This window comes from Elephantulus edwardii, unplaced genomic scaffold, assembly GCF_000299155.1.
Source record: "Elephantulus edwardii isolate Elephantulus edwardi_28Jun2011 unplaced genomic scaffold, EleEdw1.0 scaffold00006, whole genome shotgun sequence".
Classification (NCBI taxonomy): Eukaryota; Metazoa; Chordata; class Mammalia; order Macroscelidea; family Macroscelididae; genus Elephantulus; species Elephantulus edwardii.
Genome location: NW_006399756.1, coordinates 27467319 through 27487009, shown reverse-complemented (window position 1 = coordinate 27487009; position 19691 = coordinate 27467319). Strand labels below are relative to the sequence as shown.

General features: G+C 48.1%; 1 protein-coding gene across 1 annotated transcript in view; it reads left to right on the top strand.

Annotated features, from left to right (window-relative positions):
- PDCD11 (programmed cell death 11) overlaps positions 1-19453 on the top strand; it is a 39202-nt gene extending 19749 nt beyond the window's left edge. The window contains exons 15-35 of the mRNA XM_006879963.1: positions 804-974; positions 1129-1348; positions 2092-2241; positions 2667-2782; positions 4244-4785; positions 5463-5525; positions 6458-6566; positions 8316-8405; positions 8590-8692; positions 9092-9269; positions 12037-12093; positions 12674-12796; positions 13185-13307; positions 13954-14245; positions 14468-14584; positions 15530-15679; positions 15895-16142; positions 16903-17071; positions 17860-18013; positions 18484-18649; positions 19282-19453. Of these exons, the coding sequence (XP_006880025.1) occupies positions 804-974; positions 1129-1348; positions 2092-2241; positions 2667-2782; positions 4244-4785; positions 5463-5525; positions 6458-6566; positions 8316-8405; positions 8590-8692; positions 9092-9269; positions 12037-12093; positions 12674-12796; positions 13185-13307; positions 13954-14245; positions 14468-14584; positions 15530-15679; positions 15895-16142; positions 16903-17071; positions 17860-18013; positions 18484-18649; positions 19282-19453 (3513 nt within the window). The remainder of the gene's footprint in view (positions 1-803; positions 975-1128; positions 1349-2091; positions 2242-2666; positions 2783-4243; positions 4786-5462; positions 5526-6457; positions 6567-8315; positions 8406-8589; positions 8693-9091; positions 9270-12036; positions 12094-12673; positions 12797-13184; positions 13308-13953; positions 14246-14467; positions 14585-15529; positions 15680-15894; positions 16143-16902; positions 17072-17859; positions 18014-18483; positions 18650-19281) is intronic.
- The last annotated feature ends 238 nt before the right edge of the window (positions 19454-19691 follow it).

Sequence of the window (19691 nt, the reverse complement as noted above, 5' to 3'; positions counted from 1 at the left end):
CTAATCCCATCTTGCAGCATGCTCAGAGTATGTCAGATGAAGCTTCAGAATCCTTGCCTCCAAAGAGCAGGCTGGTTTTACCCTCTCTACTGCCAACGCAAAGGTATTTGGTTTAAATCCACCAGCTGCTCCAAGGAAGAAAGATGGGAAATCTCCTCCTGTGCTATTTACTGCCCTTGAAAACCTGCTGGAGGGTCAACTCTGGGTCGGTTCTGACTCTTTTGTACACAACAGAAACAACAGCAGGCCTGGGATAGTGAACTCGGGTGGCTTATGATAAGGAGCTACGCTGCCAATCCGAAGGTGCACAGTTTGAATACACCAGCTGCTCCATGGGAGAAAGATGTGTAATCTCGTCCCATGTGATTTACTGCCTCTGAAAACCTTCTGGAGGATGAGTTAGCTGCAGTGTGACGGTACCCAGCAACGACAGAACTGGGGTAGTGCTGCGGGACTTCTGGTGGCATAGTGCTTAGATGCACATCCACTAACCTGAAGATCAGTGATTCCAAAGCAACAGCTGATCCAGGAGAGAAAGGTGCAGTGGCGAGTTGCCGTGACGATTACAGCCTTGGAAGCTGTACGGGGCAGCTCTAGTCTGTCCCTTAGGATTGCTGCCACTTGGCACCGACACCAGGGCAGTGCAGTGGGGGTGGTAGTGAGCATTTTCATTTCTTAGACGTTCCAAGTGATGCTGGTGCTAAGAGAATCCTAGTACTAGTGGAAGTGGAGAGTGGAGACTAGAGGTGAGGACAGTGGTTCCCTGCCGTTCCTGCACACATTCCTTAATGAAGTGCTCCCAGCTCCTCTCTAGGAAGCCAGCCTTAGTCTCTGCAGTAGAAGGTGGTCAGGATCCCAAGAACTTCTCAGAAATCCAGCCTGGCATGGTGCTCATGGGGTTTGTGAAGAGCATCAAGGACTACGGCGTGTTTGTCCAGTTCCCCTTAGGACTGAGTGGACTGGCTCCCAAAGCTGTAAGTTCAGATGCTTGTGTGTGGGCGCCGTCTCCCCAGGGAGAGGGGACTGTCTCCTCTGAGGGGGGGGGACAGGCTCGTGGTACTTGGGCTTGGTGGGAAGGGGCAAGGTCCTTACTTCCTTTTCCCATTTTCTGTCTGCTCTTCCCTTCAGGTCATGAGTGACAAATTTGTGACCTCCACAAGTGACCACTTTGTGGAGGGGCAGACAGTAGTTGCGAAAGTGACGAATGTCGATGAGGAAAAGGAGCGGATGCTGCTGTCCTTACGGCTGTCGGACTGTGCTCTGGGGGACGTGGCTACCACCAGCCTCCTCCTTCTGACCCAGTGCCTGGAGGAGCTGCAGGGCGTGCGCAGCCTCATGGGCAGTCGAGGTGGGCCTCCTCAGGGCCCTGCCTCTCGGGGCAGGAGGGCAGGGAGCGTCAGGTGGGAAGTGTGCATAAACAGAGCCTCTCTGTTAGTGGGACACTTGTTGAGCCCCAAGTATTTGAGGGGAGAAAAAGTGGAAATATGACTCATCATGTGCACCGTCTAGTGAATGCTGAGAAGTTGGAATCACCAAGATTAAAATCAGGACCAACCAGCGTCCCTTAAGGTCCCCTATTCCTTTCCTAGTCTTGAGTCCATATTTCCCTTCTGTAACCTCAGGTTTATATTTTTTTTAAATTCACTTAATTTGCAATTTTTTTATTCACCAAGTATATTTTGGGTGAAAAAATGGAGCAGGAACCTACTGGAAGACTACTTGAGGGATTCTTGTTCTTACTCTTCAGACTTTGAACCATTGTGTAGGAACCCTAGTGGAGATGTGGGAGTAAGAGGATGGAAAGGGTAGATTGTAGAGTGAAAGTTTAAAAGCCGAAAGAGAGCTTGTGCTTCTGATAATATGTTGACTATTTTCACGAATGATAGCCAGGTACCTTCAGCGTGGGCATAAGTCTGCCTCTGACAGGAATTTTCGAGGATGTTAGACGTTTTTTGCAAAAAGAGATTTGACTCTGATGGTGTCTAATGCTCCATTGTCCTTCATGATGTCCTGCACCGTACATTTAGAAGAAGAATGATGAAAGTGTTACTTCTCTTGCTAATTCCTGTTTCCTTTGGATCTGTCTGGTAGACTCTGTACTGATCCAGACATTGGCTGAGATGACCCCAGGGATGACCCTTGACGTGGAAGTGCAGGAGGTGTTGGAAGATGGCTCTGTGGTGTTCAGTGGGGGTCCAGCGCCAGGCCTGGTCCTGCGGGCCAGTAAATATCATCGAGCAGGTGAGTGCTAGGCGGCTTTGTCTGCCCATCGCGCTTACTGGGGGGACCCATTGCCCATGGCTCCCCATCTTGGATACAGAATTTCTCAGTACAGAACTTACTGGCATGCCTACCTTGTAGGAAGGTAAATAGGACAACTGGCAGTATTCTAGAGAATGTTTAGGTGTGAGTCCATTTACTGTCATAAATGGACAAATCTAGATCTTTGTATATTACTTGCATAAAGAAGGGTTGGACGGTGGGAGACAGCCTTTGATTTCCCTGTTTGTGCTTCACGTTACTGAGGACTAGGTCGTCTTCTGTTTTTTTGGAAAAGCATGCCAGCTTGCAGGGTTTTCAGGAAGCATCTGTACCAGGGAAGGTGCCGTCCACCATCACCTTGTTCCACTGGGTGATAGATGATGCTGTTGGTTTCTGCTCTGCAGGGCAGGAGGTGGAATCTGGGCAGAAAAAGAAGGCTGTGATCTTAAATGTTGATATGCTGAAGTTGGAAGTACATGTGTCCCTTTGCCAGGATTTGGTGAATAGAAAACTTAAAAAGGTAAGCTTGCTCTTGGCTTCCCTTCTCCCACATCCCTGCTTTCATGGCCACACCCACTCACGGTCACATCCCTGGCCTGTAAGTAGTACGGCCAACTGCTTAGATTTATCCAGATGGTCCTGGAATGTGCCTCTTACCTGGTGTGGTAATTGTATCACTGACTTGTGCTCTGGTCAAGATATAAATTATATAGCCACTTTCTACTTAGGGCCAAGGAGGTTTATAAAAGGATGAAGTGAGTGGATGCATTAGAGAGTAGGCCGCATAAGACTAACAAGCTGAGCAGTCTGTGCCCAGCCTTCAAGAGACAGGGTCTCCTCTGGGTGTGCCAGGTGGGAATATCTGGGTTCAGTGTTGCTAAGTGTTTGTTTTTTAAAAAAAGGTAAAACTTGTTTTTTACCTTTAGTATTTTGATTTACACAGTTTTTACTCAGTAATTTGATTATTTGGCTGTCTTTATTTTTTTTTAATGACTTAATTTATTGAGGTTACACAGCAGAACATTAAACAAGTTTATTGAAAGAAGCAAAAAATAAACCCCGCATGCAGTTTGAATCAAACAAAATCTATTTGCCTGTGATTCCGACCTCCAGGCCGCTCACCTGCACCCTTCCCTACCTTGCTTTCTGTATACTTTTATGTATAGAAGGGTGGGTGGGCTTTAGGGAAATCTCAAAATCAAGAAGTTTTTGTCCTTCCAGGTGATGTCTATATTTGATCATCATCTAAAGCTCTTATTAAGCACTTAGCTTTGTACAAAATGTTACAGAGAATTATAATTTTTACTAGAGGGACAAAGAGTACAAAATAATACTAATAGTACTAATCATTCATATTTTAGATTTTGAGAAAGACAGGCTTAACCCCTTGTCCTCACTATGTTCTCAGTCATGATCCTATTCAGCGAGTGAAGGAGGGACTACGTTGGGTAGAGAGGCAAGACCTAAGAGTCAGGAACCACAGGGTCTAAAAACTGGGGTGCTACAGAAGTCATTTGCCTGTTTGTTGTTGTAGACTGTCTAGTCGGAACCAACTCCTAGCTGACCCTCTAACCAGTTTCAAAAGCAGTAAATCTCGTAGGAGGAGATTGTCCACCTTTCTCCCAAAGAGTAGCTGGTAGATTTGAACTGCCTGCCTTTGGGTTGGCAGCACAACTCCTTATAACTAAACCATCAGGTGGTTCATTGTTCTGTACTGTTGAATCGGAACCGACTCAGAGCTGACCTTCAGTGGGTTTTCAGAGACAGTAAATTGCCTGGGAGGAGATTGCCCATCTTTTGGGCCACGCGCCTTATGTTTGGCAGGGCACCTCCTTATCACGAGGCACCAGAGCTCCCTAACTAGAGGGTCTTATTACAGTTCAAGGGGTTTCCCTCGACTAGCCCTCCCCAGGGGTCCCTGAATGAGTGAGTGACCATGTTCTACAGGGAAAGTGGAAATAGTTCAATCTTTGTTTTCCAGCTGAAGAAAGGCAGCGAATACCAGGCCACAGTGCAGCACTTGGAGGAGTCCTTCGCCATCGCCTCTGTGCTAGAGACCGGCCACCTGGCAGTTTTCTCCCTGAACTCTCACCTCAATGACACTTTCCGCTTTGACTCTGAGAAGTTGCAGGTGGGACAGGGGGTCTCCCTCACCCTCAAGACGACACAGCCAGGAGTGACTGGTCTTCTTTTGGCTGTTGAGGGGCCAGCTGCTAAGAGGACCATGCGGAAGACACGGAAGGACTCGGAGACTGTGGATGAAGATGAGGACGTGGATCCACCCCTGGTTGTAAGGACCGCAAAGAAGCATACCTTGTCCATTGGGGACATGGTCACAGGGACTGTGAAGTCCGTTAAGGCCACCCATGTGGTTGTTACGCTGGAAGGTGGTCTTGTTGGCTGTATTCATGCCTCCCACATTCTTGATGACGTTCCAGTGGGCACCTCTCCCACCAGCACGCTCAGAGTTGGGAAGACAGTCACCGCCCGGGTGATTGGAGGACGGGACATGAAGACTTACAAGTATGGAGGCTTTTGGGGGATGGCTGTGGGAGTTGGTCAGTCTTGGGCTTTGAGGGGAGATTGGGAACATAGGCAGATTCCAAAAAAATGGGGAAATTGTGTTCTTTAACTCCCAAGTTTTTACCAAAAAATACTATTTTATGATGTTTTTTTAAAGATAAAATATAGTCTAATGATTAAGAAGGAGCCTGTCAGTTTTTAGGCTCATGCTAATTGCTTAGTGTGTGTCAGCAGTTGTTGTGATCTGTCCTTAGTTATATACTCACTTTAAATCTAATTACAACATACATTTTTGCCTGAGAAACTCAGGGGCGAAAAGATTCAGTCTAGCCAGCAATTTCCTTGTTAATTTTACTCACTTCCTTTGAGATCTTCATTAAATCATTTATCCTCTCTAGACCCTTCCCTCATTTTTCAAATGTATCCAGTCTGTAAAGAACAGCCTTATCAGGGCCTCATAAGAAAAGACCCCTTTGAACCAGCTTCTTAGCATTTGTTGCAGAGGATGAGAAAGGAAATCCTCCGAGGTGTCTTCTAGCGGATGGGTGGTGCTGTGTTGGAGCAGAGGGTTTTCTTCAGTTACCTCGGCTTGGGGTGGAAGTAAAGAGAAGTCCTTATTTCCAGATGACTGTGTTACTTAGAATAAGAAATTTATTTCATCTTAACTGTTTTTCCAGGTTCCTCCCAATAAGTCATCCCAGTTTTGTTCGAACGATCCCAGAACTGAGTGTTCGATCAAGGTGAGAATGCCTCCCACAGCTTGGTCTTGTGGGAAGAGACTGGGCCTTGGAATCAGGAAACCTCTGTTCTAATCTCCATTCAGCATTGTGACCAACTTCAACACTCTGTCCAGTTCATCTTATTTCTTGAATAGTTGAATCGGAATCGTTGTCCCGCTCTCATAGGAGTAGATAGAGGAATGATATGAAAATTAGAGTAGAAGCTGTGTGGGAAGTTCAAAGATCCCTGTGAAGACTGAGTGCAGCTTTGTCCACATCGGCTAAAAAGAAACCATTTCTGTCATTGACTTCATTTTCTGGAATGCTGTCATTCCCTACATGAACAGCGTGTAGCCAAGAACAACTCTTCTTTCCTTTGGTCACTAGAGGCTGAGCTGGAATTTCAGGTGGTGCTCTAGAGAATTCTGTAGAGGAGTGCGCCACGGGAGAATGTGGGTGGAAGAGAATGTGGTGGTTTTCTGTAGCAGGCCCAGTTTGCCTGGGGTCATTTCTTCGTCCTGGTTCAGTCTTTTGTGCATAGGAAGGAGCTCTGAAACAACTTTCGGAGGTTAAGCTTTGATCCACACCCTGAAGACATCAATGTGAAATCGATTCTTTCTGAGCATAAAGCCTTAAAGAGCCGTTATTCTCAATCTCAAAAGCCAGATTTTCTGATGGAGAAAAAAGTACCCTATTTTCTCTTATAACTTGCCCATGTAAATAATATGCATAGCATACTTGGCAAGCAAAAGGGGATTATGAGATTTAGAGGGGAAAACCCCACACAACGCACCAGTACTGAATAGTACACATCATTTGCATTAAAATACAGTAGAGGAACCCCTGGATCAAACTATTTAAGATGGGAAAATGTCCACTTAGGGGAAGTGGCTTCAAAATAGAACCCTTGTTCAGAAGTTGGTTTTCTCTTTCTGTTGCCTTTCTGCAAACAGTGAGCTGGAGAAGGATGACCACACAGTTCTCAACACTCACTCTGTTAGCCCCGTGGAGAAGATTAAACAGTACCAGGCGGGCCAGACTGTGACCTGCTTCTTGAAGAAGGTGAGTAGCACATACCTCGCAATGCTATGATTTCCTTCTTTCGGAAGAGAAGGGAGCCACAGGAGACAAAAGGCCATTAGGACCAGGTATGTGAGAGTCTGTTTGCTACTGCACAGCTTTTGTGGGAGGTGATACTTCTAACCCGACGAGACTTTAGGGCTTACTGAGCGTCTAAAGTTGTAGCTTTCCAAAAAATTAGCAGGCAGCTCCAAACTCAACATGTTTGTAGATTTTTAACTAAGCCCAGGTTATTTTAAGTTTACAAAAGGGAAAGCAAAATTATCCTAGGACAAGATTTAAAGTAAATGGTGTAGTGGATTTTAGATTACCTTACAAAACAGGAGGACCTCTGGTGGCAAAAAAATGGATAAGCACTAGGCTGCTAGCTAAAAGGTTGGTAGTTTGAGCCTACCTAGTGGTTCCACACAGGAGCGCTGGTAGCCTAGTGCTAAGAAACTCTGCTGCACTGCCAAACGGACGAGGCTTGACTCTGCCAACTGCTCTGCAGCAGCAGATAGGTAATCTCCTCACGAGCAATTTACTGCCTCTGAAAACCAGCTGGAGGGTCAACTGTGAGTCGATTCTGACTGGAGGGCACACAACAACAACAGTGGTTCCACGAGAGAAAGACCTGGTGCTCTCTTCCATAAAAGAGTATAGCCAGGAATACCCTACAGTTTCCTACTGTGTTCCCCTAGGCGGCTCTGCTCTGTCACCTGGGCTCATTGTGACTGGAAAGAAACTTTTCATACGGTTCAGGCATGGTGCAAGATAGAAATAACTGAGCACCAGAGTGAAGACAGTAAGCCTTCAGTGGAACAGGAGTTCAGAAAGGGAAGTGATGAGCGGGCAGCACTAGATGGCCCTCGTCACAGAGAAGGTTGGGCAGAGCTTGATTCTGAGGGAGAATTCCCTTTGTTATTGCCGCATTCCACACGTCTCGAGCAGAGCATGTCATTCATTGATGGTTGATGTCTTTGTTATCCATTGTCTATAGACATAAACGCCAGAGTCAGGTGACTTGTAAGGCGGCTCTTCATGACCTGAACTCATGTACCTGTCTACCAGTCAGCCGGAGTACCTTCTCTATCTTCCTTTCTGTCTTTATTCCACACCTGAAGTAGCCTGCTCCTTTACGGCTCTGTAGCTCTTCTATATCCTTAGATACAGCCTTAGAGCATGCTGTACCTCCTGCACATTGCTTGCTGCTCTAGTTACTTGCATGCTTATTTATCTGACTTACTCTGGAAGCTGGAATCTGCTTGAAGGCAAGGCCTGGCTTTGATTTATCCCTGTGGCTGCCTGAGAAGTATTTTGTTGAATGGACTTGAAAAGTGGGACGTGTGCTCAGGACAGGCCACAGTGTAAGCAGTGAAAGATCAAAACCTAAGTTAAGAATGAGATGTGGGCCCCTGGAGATGGGTAACAGTCACTGTGCACAGGTGAGTTTAGAGAACGGTTCACAGATAGTGGAATTGATCCTCTGCCTCCTGGTCACCTGAGGCTCCGACACACTGCGTGTATGTACTGCTAGGCTAGTGAGAGCCCAAAGCGAGGTCCTCAGCCCTGCTTGGTCTGTGAGAAATGAAGGTTGGGCACCACAGTTGGGGTTAAGGGTAGATTCCTGGCCTTGGGGAATATGTGGGCTGAGTACTCTTTCAGCCCTGTAGTCCTAGGAGGATTGCTTTAAGAGAGGAAACAAAAGGAATGTTTGTATCTGCTGTGTCATTTCTCCTTTTCCCCCACTAGTACAACGTGATTAAGAAATGGCTTGAGGTGGACATTGCTCCGGACATCCGAGGGAGGATTCCCTTACTGCTCACTTCTCTTAGCTTCAAGGTCAGTACGCTTGATCCTTGGAGGAGCCCCCCACTCTCCCCCACATCATGATTTGGGTCTGGTATGTGTGTTCACAGTGGGTACAAGGAATTATGAACTTACTGCTTGCTGTGGAGATAGAACTGCTGTGGTTTTGGGTAAATGACGGACCTTTAAAGCTGAGTGGATTTTCCTTTTCTTCCAGGTTCTGAAACATCCAGATAAGAAGTTCCAGATTGGCCAGGCTCTGAATGCCACCGTAGTCGGTCCGGATTCCTCCAAGGCCTTCTTGTGTCTCTCACTCATAGGTGTGGTGAAACTGTGTCTGGTCAGGGAGGAGGGGAGGGCGAAGGGAAGGTCTGGAAAAAAGAGGCTTTCGGCATTGCCCAGGCAGAAGGATGCCCTTACGATTCAAGTCTTCAGGAAACCTAAATTGATGCTTTCTTGTAACAGTGTTTCTCGTTTTGAGAATTTCTACTATGGTTGGTGTTAGTCTGCTGCTTCAGAGACATATTTTCCTATGCACTTGGTTTTCCCAAGTCCCTCAAAGTGCTGTCCATGCTGCAACCCTGGCTGTTTCATGATTCTTCACCACATTCAGCCTGGGCAGCTTTGCCATCCTCTGCTGTAAAGACGGCATTCCAGCTTCTTTCTTGGCGTGTTTTCTCTTCTCTGAATCAGATTCTTCATGCCACATCTCCCTCCAGGTCCTCACAAGCTTGAGAAAGGCGAAGTGGCCATGGGCCGAGTGGTGAAGGTGACTCCCAATGACGGGCTGACTGTCTCCTTCCCTTTTGGGAAGCTTGGAAGAGCAAGCATATTTCATGTGAGCGACTCTTACTCTGAGGCACCCCTGGAAGACTTTACTCCCCAAAAAATTGTCAGGTAAGCCATGTTTTCTTATGTTATCAGCTATCAGGAGCACTGATGAAAAGTATATTTAAAATTTAAATTTTAGGCATAGTAATAATATGGAATTAAAAAATTAAATAGAAAATAAAAAAGGGGTTTTTTCCCCCTCCATCATTTTCTGCCATCATATATTTTGCTCTTTTTCTAGACTTCGGCATATATATGGATGTCAGTTTATTTCACCTACAAATAAAACCTTCGTTTTGTATATTGTTCCGCAGCTTGCTTTTTCTCTTAGCTTATCACAGAATGTTTCTTTTCTTCTCCTAGTGTACCTGATTTGCGTTATTTCTTTAAAAAATACAGACCAGAACACCTTCATTTTAACTAGAGTTGTGTGGTTTCTCATGTCTTTTTAATCATGATTTATTTAACCAGTTATTTTAATTGATGAATGATAATGTTAACGTGAATCTTTTTGTGTATATGTCTCCATGTTTGTGCAAGTATCTCTGAAATAAACACCTGGAAGAAAAATGTATACATAAAATGATGTATACATTTAAGATTTTGATCATTTTTGTAAAGCTGCCCTTGATTACTAGCTTATATTCCCATTTGTTAACAGTGGATGCCACTGTCTTTTCTCATACTTCCACTAGTGCTAGAGACTAAGTTTTTTCTGAGCCATTAGATAGATAAAAGTTGACTTAGCATTTTAATTTTTCTCATTGGTTATTTCTCACTTTTACTGCCTGTTTGTATTTGCTTTGTGCTTTGCTTGTCTGAGTTATTTGCTCATCTTCTATTGAAACAACCATCTTTCGAAATTATGCTTAGTCATCTGTCTGTGTTCTCCATAAAATGACCAGGCCTGTTGCATTGATCTGATTTATGAGGCCCGGTGGGAGAGAGTAGAACTATCCCAATAGGTTTCCAAGGCGGTAAATCTTTCTGAAAGCAGACAGCTTCATCATTTTCCCTAGGAGAAGCAGGGGGGCTTAAACCATTCACATTTTGTTTAGCAGCCAAATGAATGTCTTAACCAGGCAGAACTACCAGAGCCATATTTTACAGGTAAGGGACTTAATTATGAAACATTTCAGACAGCCTGAGTCAGCAAGCATTAACGATGCAAATGTCGACATGAAACAATAAAGATTTTTTCCTAAGAATCAGAGTTCACTCGTAGTAGTGGATATGATTTGAAGAGGCAGAGAAATTGACCCTTTCCATCTCATCTCAGATGTCCTAGCTACCCAACCACTTACCTAAGTTCTCAAATGCTAAATAGCATAAAAATATCCAGGGCCAGGGAGAAGAAAAGAAACGAGTTTTATAAAAATCTAGGACCATTTCTTAATGCTTACATATGAGAATCTTTTCAGCAAAATTACTTATGTTAAATAATAATGTAAATGTTGTTGGTTTTTATTATTGTGACCATTATGGTACCTTATGGTATTACTACGATGGCACCAAATGGCAGTTCCTCCATCTGTCAAGTAATAAATGATTTGCTTATAGGTTGATGATCCCTTGAGGTTCCTTCTAGCTTGAAGGTCTGTATCACCATGTTATAGAGTCTAGTGGGAAATTCAGATTGTTTTCTTCCTGGGATTCTTTGTACCTCTGAGATGTTATATTTTCAAATAACTGCTTTGGACTGCTAATCACCACCTTGGGTGAAATAAATTTGGAGCTCACAGTGCTGCTTGTCCAGCTGTGTCTCTTCTCAGCCACATTGTGCCCACGCTTTGTGATCTCCATCTACTCACTCTTGTGTGTGCTTTCAACAGTCTATAGATCACCCTGGTCACTGAGATCAGAAACTCCCTGGACCTCATACAGGGCTGGTCTCATCTCTTCCCTGTACACTGTATGTATCTGAATCGTCTAGAAGCCTCCATATGTCCTTCTGTCAGCATTTTTCTTGCATTTAAAAAGTATATAGTGTTGCTTTTCTACGAAGATGGCGTGGAAAGCAAAGAAGGAAGCCCCTGCCCCTCCCAAAACTGAAGCCAAAGGAAGCAAAGGCATTAAAGGCCAAGGAGGCAGTCCTGAAGGGCATCCACAGCAAAAAAAAAATCTGCATGTCACCCACCTTCCGGTGGCCTAAGACGCTGAGACTCTGAAGGCAGCCCAAATACCCCCAGAAGAGCGCCCCCAGGAGAAACAAGCTTGACCGCTACACAATCATCAGATTTCCCCTGACCACTGAGTCACCCATGAAGAAGATAGAAGATAACAACACACTTGTGTTCATTGTGGATGTCAAGGCCAACAAGCACCAAATCAAACAAGCTGTAAAGAAGCCCTGTGACATTGATGTGGCCAAGGTCAACACTTTGATTAGGCCTAATGGAGAGAAGAAGGCCTATGTTCTATTTGCTCCTATGACGCTTTGCATGTTGCCAACAAAATTGGGATCATCTAAACTGAGTCCAGCAGGCTAATTCTAATACAAATTTTTCTCACCATAAAAAAAAATTATATAGTGTTATTTTGTGTGACAGATTACTAAACTGAGCCTTAAAGGAGTGACTTTTCCAGAATCCCTTAGCAGGTTATCAAGAACCAGAATTTTGTTGTTTTTTTTTTTTAAGTATCATATTGCATTTTTTAAAATTGATATGCATATACTCATTCATATATGTTGTGTTTCATACCTCGTCCTTGTGTTTTACACAGTAGAACCCAGCCCTTGTGGGTCAGCCTTGTGGAGTGAAAGCTACGGCTCTTGGCTGACTCCAGAGAGGCTCAGAATTCAGCCTTGCCTTCTCTTTCGCTCTCATTTCAGATGTTGCGTCCTCTCCACTGAAGACTATCCTTTGACTTTGTCACTGCGATCATCCAGGTGGGCACTTGTGCTGTTGGGGGTGAGAAGGGAGGAGGACCTCTCAGACCGAGGCAGAGCTGCACGTGCCTTGACACAGACTGTTGGGCTTCCAGCCTGTAATCTCTGCTCACCCACTCCATACCTCGGCCTTCTTTTATCTGGAATGCTGGGGACATGCAAATTCCTAGAAGACCCCTGTCTATTCAGACTATCACTTTTCCCAGAAAAAGATGCGACCATTCAAGTGCTTACTCACCCTTCTCCCCGGTGGTTGGTGCTGAGAGTGGGAGTGTGTGCTCTGGGCTAGAAACACACATTATTTTAAAAAAAAAGTTTAAAAAGTGAGTGTGCTCAAGATTGCAAGATGGTGGCCCTAGTGAGGGGGTTTGATAGAGCCCTCCAGGTTGGCTCATTGTGTAGATGAGGGTGGTCAGCTTTCTTCTTGTTTAGAAATGCATGTTTATAAGGCCACGGCTTTGGGCTTGACCGCTCTGACTTGGTCAGCCCTTTCTTTTTGGTGCAGAGAAAATTTGCACACGCATGCCGTTGACCGTCAGAAAAGGAGTTGCATGTGTGTAAGTGTTCCTTGTTCCAATAGAACAAACCCGGAGACAAAAAGCAGAATTGACGACCCTGAGGTTAACTCCCTCAAGGACGTTAAGGAGGGGCAGCTGCTGCGGGGCTACGTGAAGGCTGTCGAGCCGCACGGGGTGCTCCTCAGGTGAGTGTGGCGGGGTGGACTTGGGGTTCTCTGCGGGACTGTTTGATCGTGATTTGAAGATGTTCTGAGAAGAATGTTCAGGCCCCCAGGACCTTCCCTGCTAGTGTGCTTCCTCATCTTCTCTTTATCCTTTTAGTAGCTCACACGGTGTATATTATGAGGCCTTGATGTGGGGCAAACAAAACACATCCTTCAGCTGTATTTTCGCTGTTCCCTTCCTAATGTTTTCCAGTTTTACCTAGCCTCTTCCTCTGGTTGAGTTGTTGGCAGGAATTTGTGCCTTGTTACAAGCCAGGTGCCTGTGACAGTGGAGTCTGGGCTCTCTTGGTTTGGTGAGTTCTGCTGTTACATTTGTGAACGTATGACTCTTACCTCTGTCTCTTTTCAGTCTTGGCCCTTCGGTTGTGGGTTTGGCCCGGTACTCCAGTGTCTCGCAGTACAAACCATCAAAGAAAGCCCTTTATAGCAAACACCTTCCTGAAGGGAAGCTGCTCACAGCCAGGGTCCTCAGGTCGGTTCATTCTTGCTCTCGCTCTCTCTCTCCCTCCCACTTTCCCTCCTTGATGGGAATCAAACCTCCTTCCCTGAAGGGAGTCCTGGAACTTTTGGAGGTAAACTTTAAATATAATGGGTTGGATAGTGGTGAATGCAGTGCTCAGATGGGGGGCCCTTCTCCACGCCCTCTTTCTCAGCCCCAGCTCTGTTCCTGAAGCAGATAGGGAGACTTCCTCTGACGGGCCCTTGTTGTCAGGGCTGAAGGGAGGGAGGAAAAGCAGCACAGTGGCCCTTATGTTTGTCTACCAAGCATGGTGACATGTACCCATCCTATCCACGAATAGTGAATGAATTCCCAAGATAGCAGGGCAGGGCCCAGAATTAGGAGCTGATGAGGAGGTGGGAGGCCTGGCTGCTTGGCATGTTCTATTTTTTTAAATTGAGGTGAAATTCATATAACATAAAATGAATCATTTTAAAATGTATACTTCAGTGGGATTGAGTGTATCTGCAGTGTTGAGTAACTGTCGCCTCGCTCTGGCAACCCTGCATCCCCTACAGAGGCGGCCCCGTCCTGCTGAGCACTCAGCCCTTCCCCTCTTCCCTCCCTTTGCACTTTGTCTCTTGTCTCAGTCTCCACCCTCCCTTGTTCCTTGTCACAGCCTGAATCACAAGAGGGGCCTGGTGGCATTATCGTTCCTCCCCCAAGACACCGGGAAACCAGATGTGCTTCCTGCCTCCGTAGAACAGCCACTTGGAGAGCAGGAGGAAAGGGAAATGGAGGCAGAGAGAGGGGACCAGACAGGCAATGAGATGAAAAGCCAGAAAAGAAAAGAGAACAAGGACCAGAAAGGCCAGGCGGCGGCGAAGCGGCCCAGCAAGGAGGAGCACAAGCCCCAGCAGCCACAGACCAAGAAGGCCAAGCGGACGCGCCAGGAGTCTGGGAGTGAACAGGTGAGCGCCTCGGAGGAGGGCCTTGGCTCACCTGCAGACCGAGGGCTCCTCAAAGCAGCCAGGCCGCTTCTGACCTTCTCCTGGACAGAGGGCGGCTGTGTGAGCCTGGACCCTGGGCCCTCTGTGGGGCCGGGAGGAGCAGAGGGAGGCCATGGCCTCCACCCTCAGGGGTGCTGCTGGGCCTGAGGGGCGGCTCAGTGCTTTTCTTACCTCTCGTCTCAGGAAAGCGTGAACAAGAAGCAGAAGAAAGCTGCTCCGTCAGAGGAGGACGACAGTGGGGTGGAAGTGTATTATCGGGAAGGCGAAGATGAGCTGGAAGACATAACTGTGCCACCCAAGGTGAGGGCCGTCACTGAGGGGGTGGAAAGCTGCGCTGCCGAGGGAGCCCTCAGCATCCTGCCCAAGTGTGGGGCCCTGACCTTCCTTCCCTCATTTCCTGTAAAGTAGGAAACCCAAACTGTTGGTTCCCTCAGTCGGCTGCAAGCTCCTTGAGGACAGGGACCCTGTTTCACCCATTGAGTGGGTTGTATAAAACACATTTTAGTGAATGTCTGTTGAATGGAATGGAATTAAATTAGTGGAAGGTAGCAATAAAGATCCTACATTCTGCTGTAAAAATAGGGCAGTAATACTTCACAGTGAGCCCGGGTGACATAGTGGTTATTCACTGAGCTGCTGACTAGAAGGGAGGTCAGAGGTTTGGATGCATCAGTCACTGTGTGGAATAAAGATGCAGCAGTCCGCTTCTGTAAAGACCCGCTGCTGAGTGGATTCTGACTTAGGGTGACCTCCCTGCTGGGTTTTCTGGGGCTCTCAGTCTTTTTGAAAGGAGATTTCATCCCAGAGAGCAGCTGGTGGATTTGAACTACTGACCTTTGTGTTGTCAGTGTTTCCAAAACTATTATAGCCCTGGAAACCTATGGGGATGTCTTCTCTGCTCTGTTGGAGAGGTGGAGTCAGACCTGACTCAAGGCCAGAGGGAATACTTGAGCTGGAGGACATGGCTGCTGGGAGGGCACGTCCTTGGGCAGGGTGCCCACACATTGGGTACTTGCTGCCTGACAACACACAGCTTTTCTTATCCTGGATCTCTTCCAGCTTATGAATACACCTATATATGTTTTAAATTTGGTACCTAAGTAAGTTTACTTACAGAGGAAACTTTTGAGTCACTGCTGTAAAGTTGGCTAACTGGACAGTGGGGGTCCATGCTTCTGCGGGTGTAGCTGGGCACAGGGGCTGCAGGAGCCAGCGCCTTCCTCACCCACCTCTGCAATCCTCCAGGAGAAGCCAACCAAGCCCGCGGAGGCGCCCCGGCTGCAGCTGTCGTCAGGCTTCATGTGGGACGTGGGACTGGACTCCCTCACTCCGGCTTTGCCCCCTCGAGGCGACAGCTCAGACAGCGAGGAGGACGAGAGTCCACAGGAAGCTACGGTGATGTATTTTCCAAAGCCTTGACCTTTCTGTAGGGAGCCCTGAGTGCCACTGTCCTGTCCTCTCTCTTAGCCTCTGTGTCTCTTCCGTGGAGAACTCTTGAGAGCCTGGAACCTCCCTGCCCATCCTTGGCTTCTCCTAGACTCTGCCCCAACCCCTGCCCCACTCAGGCTCCAAGCAGTAGAACTCACTCACTTTTTTCCTTTTCCCATCAGAAGAAGAAGAGCAAGAAGGAGAGAGTGTTGGAGAAGCAGAAGGCAGAGAAGGAACTGTCCCGCCTTGAGGAGGCCCTGATGGACCCTGGGCGGCAGCCCGAGTCAGCGGAGGACTTTGACCGGCTGGTGCTCAGCTCCCCCAACAGCTCCATCCTGTGGCTGCAGTATATGGCCTTCCACCTGCAGGCCACTGAGATCGAGAAGGCGCGCGTGGTGGCTGAGCGAGCTCTCAAGACCATCTCCTTTAGGTCTGGACGGGCCCTCCCCTGCTCGTGGGGTGCGGGGGTGGGGGGGCTGCCGAGAGGAGGGACCAGTCTCCCCAGGTTCTGGGCTTGCTTCCTCCTAGGCAGGCTGATAGCAGTTTGGGCCGCTGCCACCAGGGGCCCTGGGTCCCCAGGCTTGCTCTCGTAGGTGTGACTGTCTGTGAAATAGATCTGCTCATTAATATTTTATAGTCATCCTCACCGAAGTAGCTGAGGGTAGCATTCATAGGAGAGCTCACATATAAGTAAGGGGCCTCTATGAAGCAGCAGAAGAGTAGGAAAAACAGCTCTCCATGTACCCTTGCAAAAACCTCGCAAAGTCTCGTTAATCTGCGGATGAGGGAAAAGCTATAAAACATTAAGAGAGTCTCACAGACCTTAAATTCAAGATAGACGTAAAAAAAAATTCTGCTGAAGAGGGTGACGGTTCTCGCACTCTTTCTTTTGGTTCGAGGTGACAGACTCAAGGCCCTTTTCCTTCCCTCCTAAAGCTCAGACTCATTTAGGCTTCTGTTCTGGGAACAAGGCAGGAACCAGGGGTCCTCGGGCGCAGGTGCTTGGGGTGAGAGGGATCCCTCTGTGTAAGCTTCAGTAAAGACAGGGCCTCTGGTGCCTGCACTAGGGGGAGGGGGACATGGAAGGAGCCGAGGAGGAGGAGGAAGGGGTTCCAGTTGACATTCCTGGGTGGGAGTCAAGGTCTCATTGGTCTTGTAGTGTCACTCACATGCCCATGACCCTTCTCCAGAGAGGAGCAGGAGAAACTGAACGTGTGGGTGGCACTGCTGAACCTAGAGAACATGTACGGCTCTCAGGAGTCGCTGACCAAGGTCTTCGAGCGGGCCGTGCAGTACAACGAGCCTCTCAAGGTCTTTCTGCACCTGGCTGACATCTACACCACGTCAGAGAAATTCCAGGTAAGGGGCTAGGCCGGGTGGGTGGTTCCCAGAGGGTTGTCGGGCTTTTGAAACTACCTCCTAGGAATCCCAGCGGCAGCCGGCTGAGGGAAGAGGCTGGGGCCTCAGGATCCAGGTCTGCCTCCTCGTCCATGTAGAGGAAATAATTTCTCTCACTTCTCCTTTAAGAAGTTTGAGTGAAGAAGACAAAGAGTGTGGTTCTGCAGGGGGAGGGCCAGTGGACCCCTGAGGTGTATTCCTTGGGCTGTTGATTGATACATTATGGCAAAAGATGACCTCTTGGCCCACTGCCCCCTTTCCCACCTCGCCTTCCCCTGATCCAAACCTTCCTGCGGACTTAGAACCCCTTACTGGCTCAGGGTTAAGAGGGAGCCCTGCATCATTTTATGGCTCCCATGGTGCTTTCCCTCCCTCCCTCAGGAATCTAGAATTAGGCCTGGCTATGTGAGAACGTGCAAACCAGGGGCTCGTTACAGGCAAAGATGGTGAAACCTCACCTCACATACTTTGGGCATGTCAGGCAGGGCTAGTCCTAGGGAAGGGACATACTGGGAATGGTGGAGGGTTAGAAAAGGACAGGAAGCCCCTGAACAAGATGGATTGCCACAGTGACTAACAGTGGGCCTGAGCATGTCAGAGATGGGCACGATGGTGCAGGACAAGGCAGGGCTCATGGGGAACTACGAGTCGGAGCTGGGTCCACTAACAGAATGTCATGAACACTGCACCTTGTCCCTGTTGTTGCTGCACTGGGGTTCTCTCCTCGGCTCACCCTGTTTTTCCCACAGGAAGCTGGTGAGCTCTACAACCGCATGCTGAAGCGTTTCCGCCCCGAGAAAGCCGTCTGGATCAAATACGGCTCCTTCCTTCTGCGGAGGGGCCAGGCTAGCGCCAGTCACCGCCTGCTGCAGCGAGCCCTCGAGTGCTTGCCTAAGAAGGACCGTGAGTGCTTGTTGTCACCGGCCATTCCTCTCCTGAGTGGCTCTTTGTTTGGGTCTGGGAATAGGATTGGGGTCTTCTCATGCACAGGTGCTGTCTCAGTTGGGTGGCCTTGTTGGGGCACATAGTTAATTTCTCTGTCAATTGTATGCTCCTGAGCAAAAGAATGCCTGTCGATTTTCAAATGCCAGAACTCAAAAGGCTGGGAACTAATAGCCAAGTAGGATTAATTCCATTGTCCCTGGGAACTATGCTCCCCCCTTTCCTGGACCCAGGAGAGTGGGGTGTCACTGGTAGCCTGAGGTCAGAGTCCAGCATGCTGTTGTTTAGCTCCCAGCCCATCCCGCTGTCCTGGTGCTGCTCTACTTGCCATAACTGGGTCTTGGGGCCCAGAAGCACAAAGCCAGACTCATGCCCTGCAGCCCAGCGTGTTGTGGGAGGGTCTGGGTTTCTGAGCTGCCCTCTTTCCTCAGATGTGGATGTGATTGCCAAGTTTGCGCAGCTCGAGTTCCAGCTGGGGGACGCGGAGCGGGCCAGAGCCATGTTTGAGAACACCCTGAGCACTTACCCCAAGCGCACGGATGTGTGGTCCGTGTACATCGACATGATCATCAAGCATGGCAGCCAGAAGGAAGTGCGGTAAGAAGACTGTGTGAGGGCTGAGTGCTCCGTCTGGGCCGACAGATTTAGGGTTTTTATCCCCCACAGATCAGCTCTCAGCCTCTCAGGCTCTCCAACTCATGTAGAACAGTTTTAGCATGGCACATGAGCTCTTGTGGTCATTTTCTACCTTCTGGTCCTCCATCAGACGCTGCTCTTTTGTCTGTGTCTGGAACCGTGGGCAGGCAAGCGTCTCCTGGCTGGCCCGGGAACTGTGAGACTTGCGTTTCCGCATAATTAGCTCTGTGTCTGGCTCTCTTTATAGGGAACTCTCAGGCCTCCTCTCACTTTTGTTCTCTGCAGAGGCAGAGGGTAGACTGAGATCTACAAAGAATAGGTGCCTTGGAGGAACCTGAGGTGCTTCCATGAGCTTAGAGCAGCACTGTTCTGAGCCGTTCTCCAGTACCTCAAGTGCGCCCCCAACCCTGATGCACTTTGTCCTGACTGTGGGACTTTAGGCAAACAAGTCCCTGGACATCTTTGAGTATCTGTTCCTCTGGAAAACGAGGGATGGTAGGAGGCCTGGACTCGGAGCATTCGGGTATGGGTATCTGCCAGGAACTGTGGGAGCTGGGACCACGAGCTAATGCTGCCCTGCTCTTCCTCACCAGGGACATCTTTGAGCGGGTCATTCACCTGAGCCTGGCCCCCAAGCGAATGAAATTCTTCTTTAAGCGCTACCTGGACTACGAGAAGCAGCACGGTACAGAGAAGGACGTGCAGGCAGTGAAGGCCAAGGCCCTGGAATACGTGGAGGCCAAGAATTCGGTGTTGGAGGACTAGCAGTGAGCTAGCTGGCCGGCGCGGGCCGGACCCTGTCAGGACAGCCCGGCATTGCCCAGCCGCAGGCACCTGGGCAAGTGCCAAGTTCCGTTGCCTGAGAACTGTATTTATAAAGTACTGCTTTTTTGCAGCACCCTTTGAGTAATTCTGTCAGGATTAAAAATAATTTTGAGATTTCTTTTAAGTGTTAGTTTATGTAATCTTTTGCCCTTTTCTGGCTGCTCAGTGGTTCAGCTCG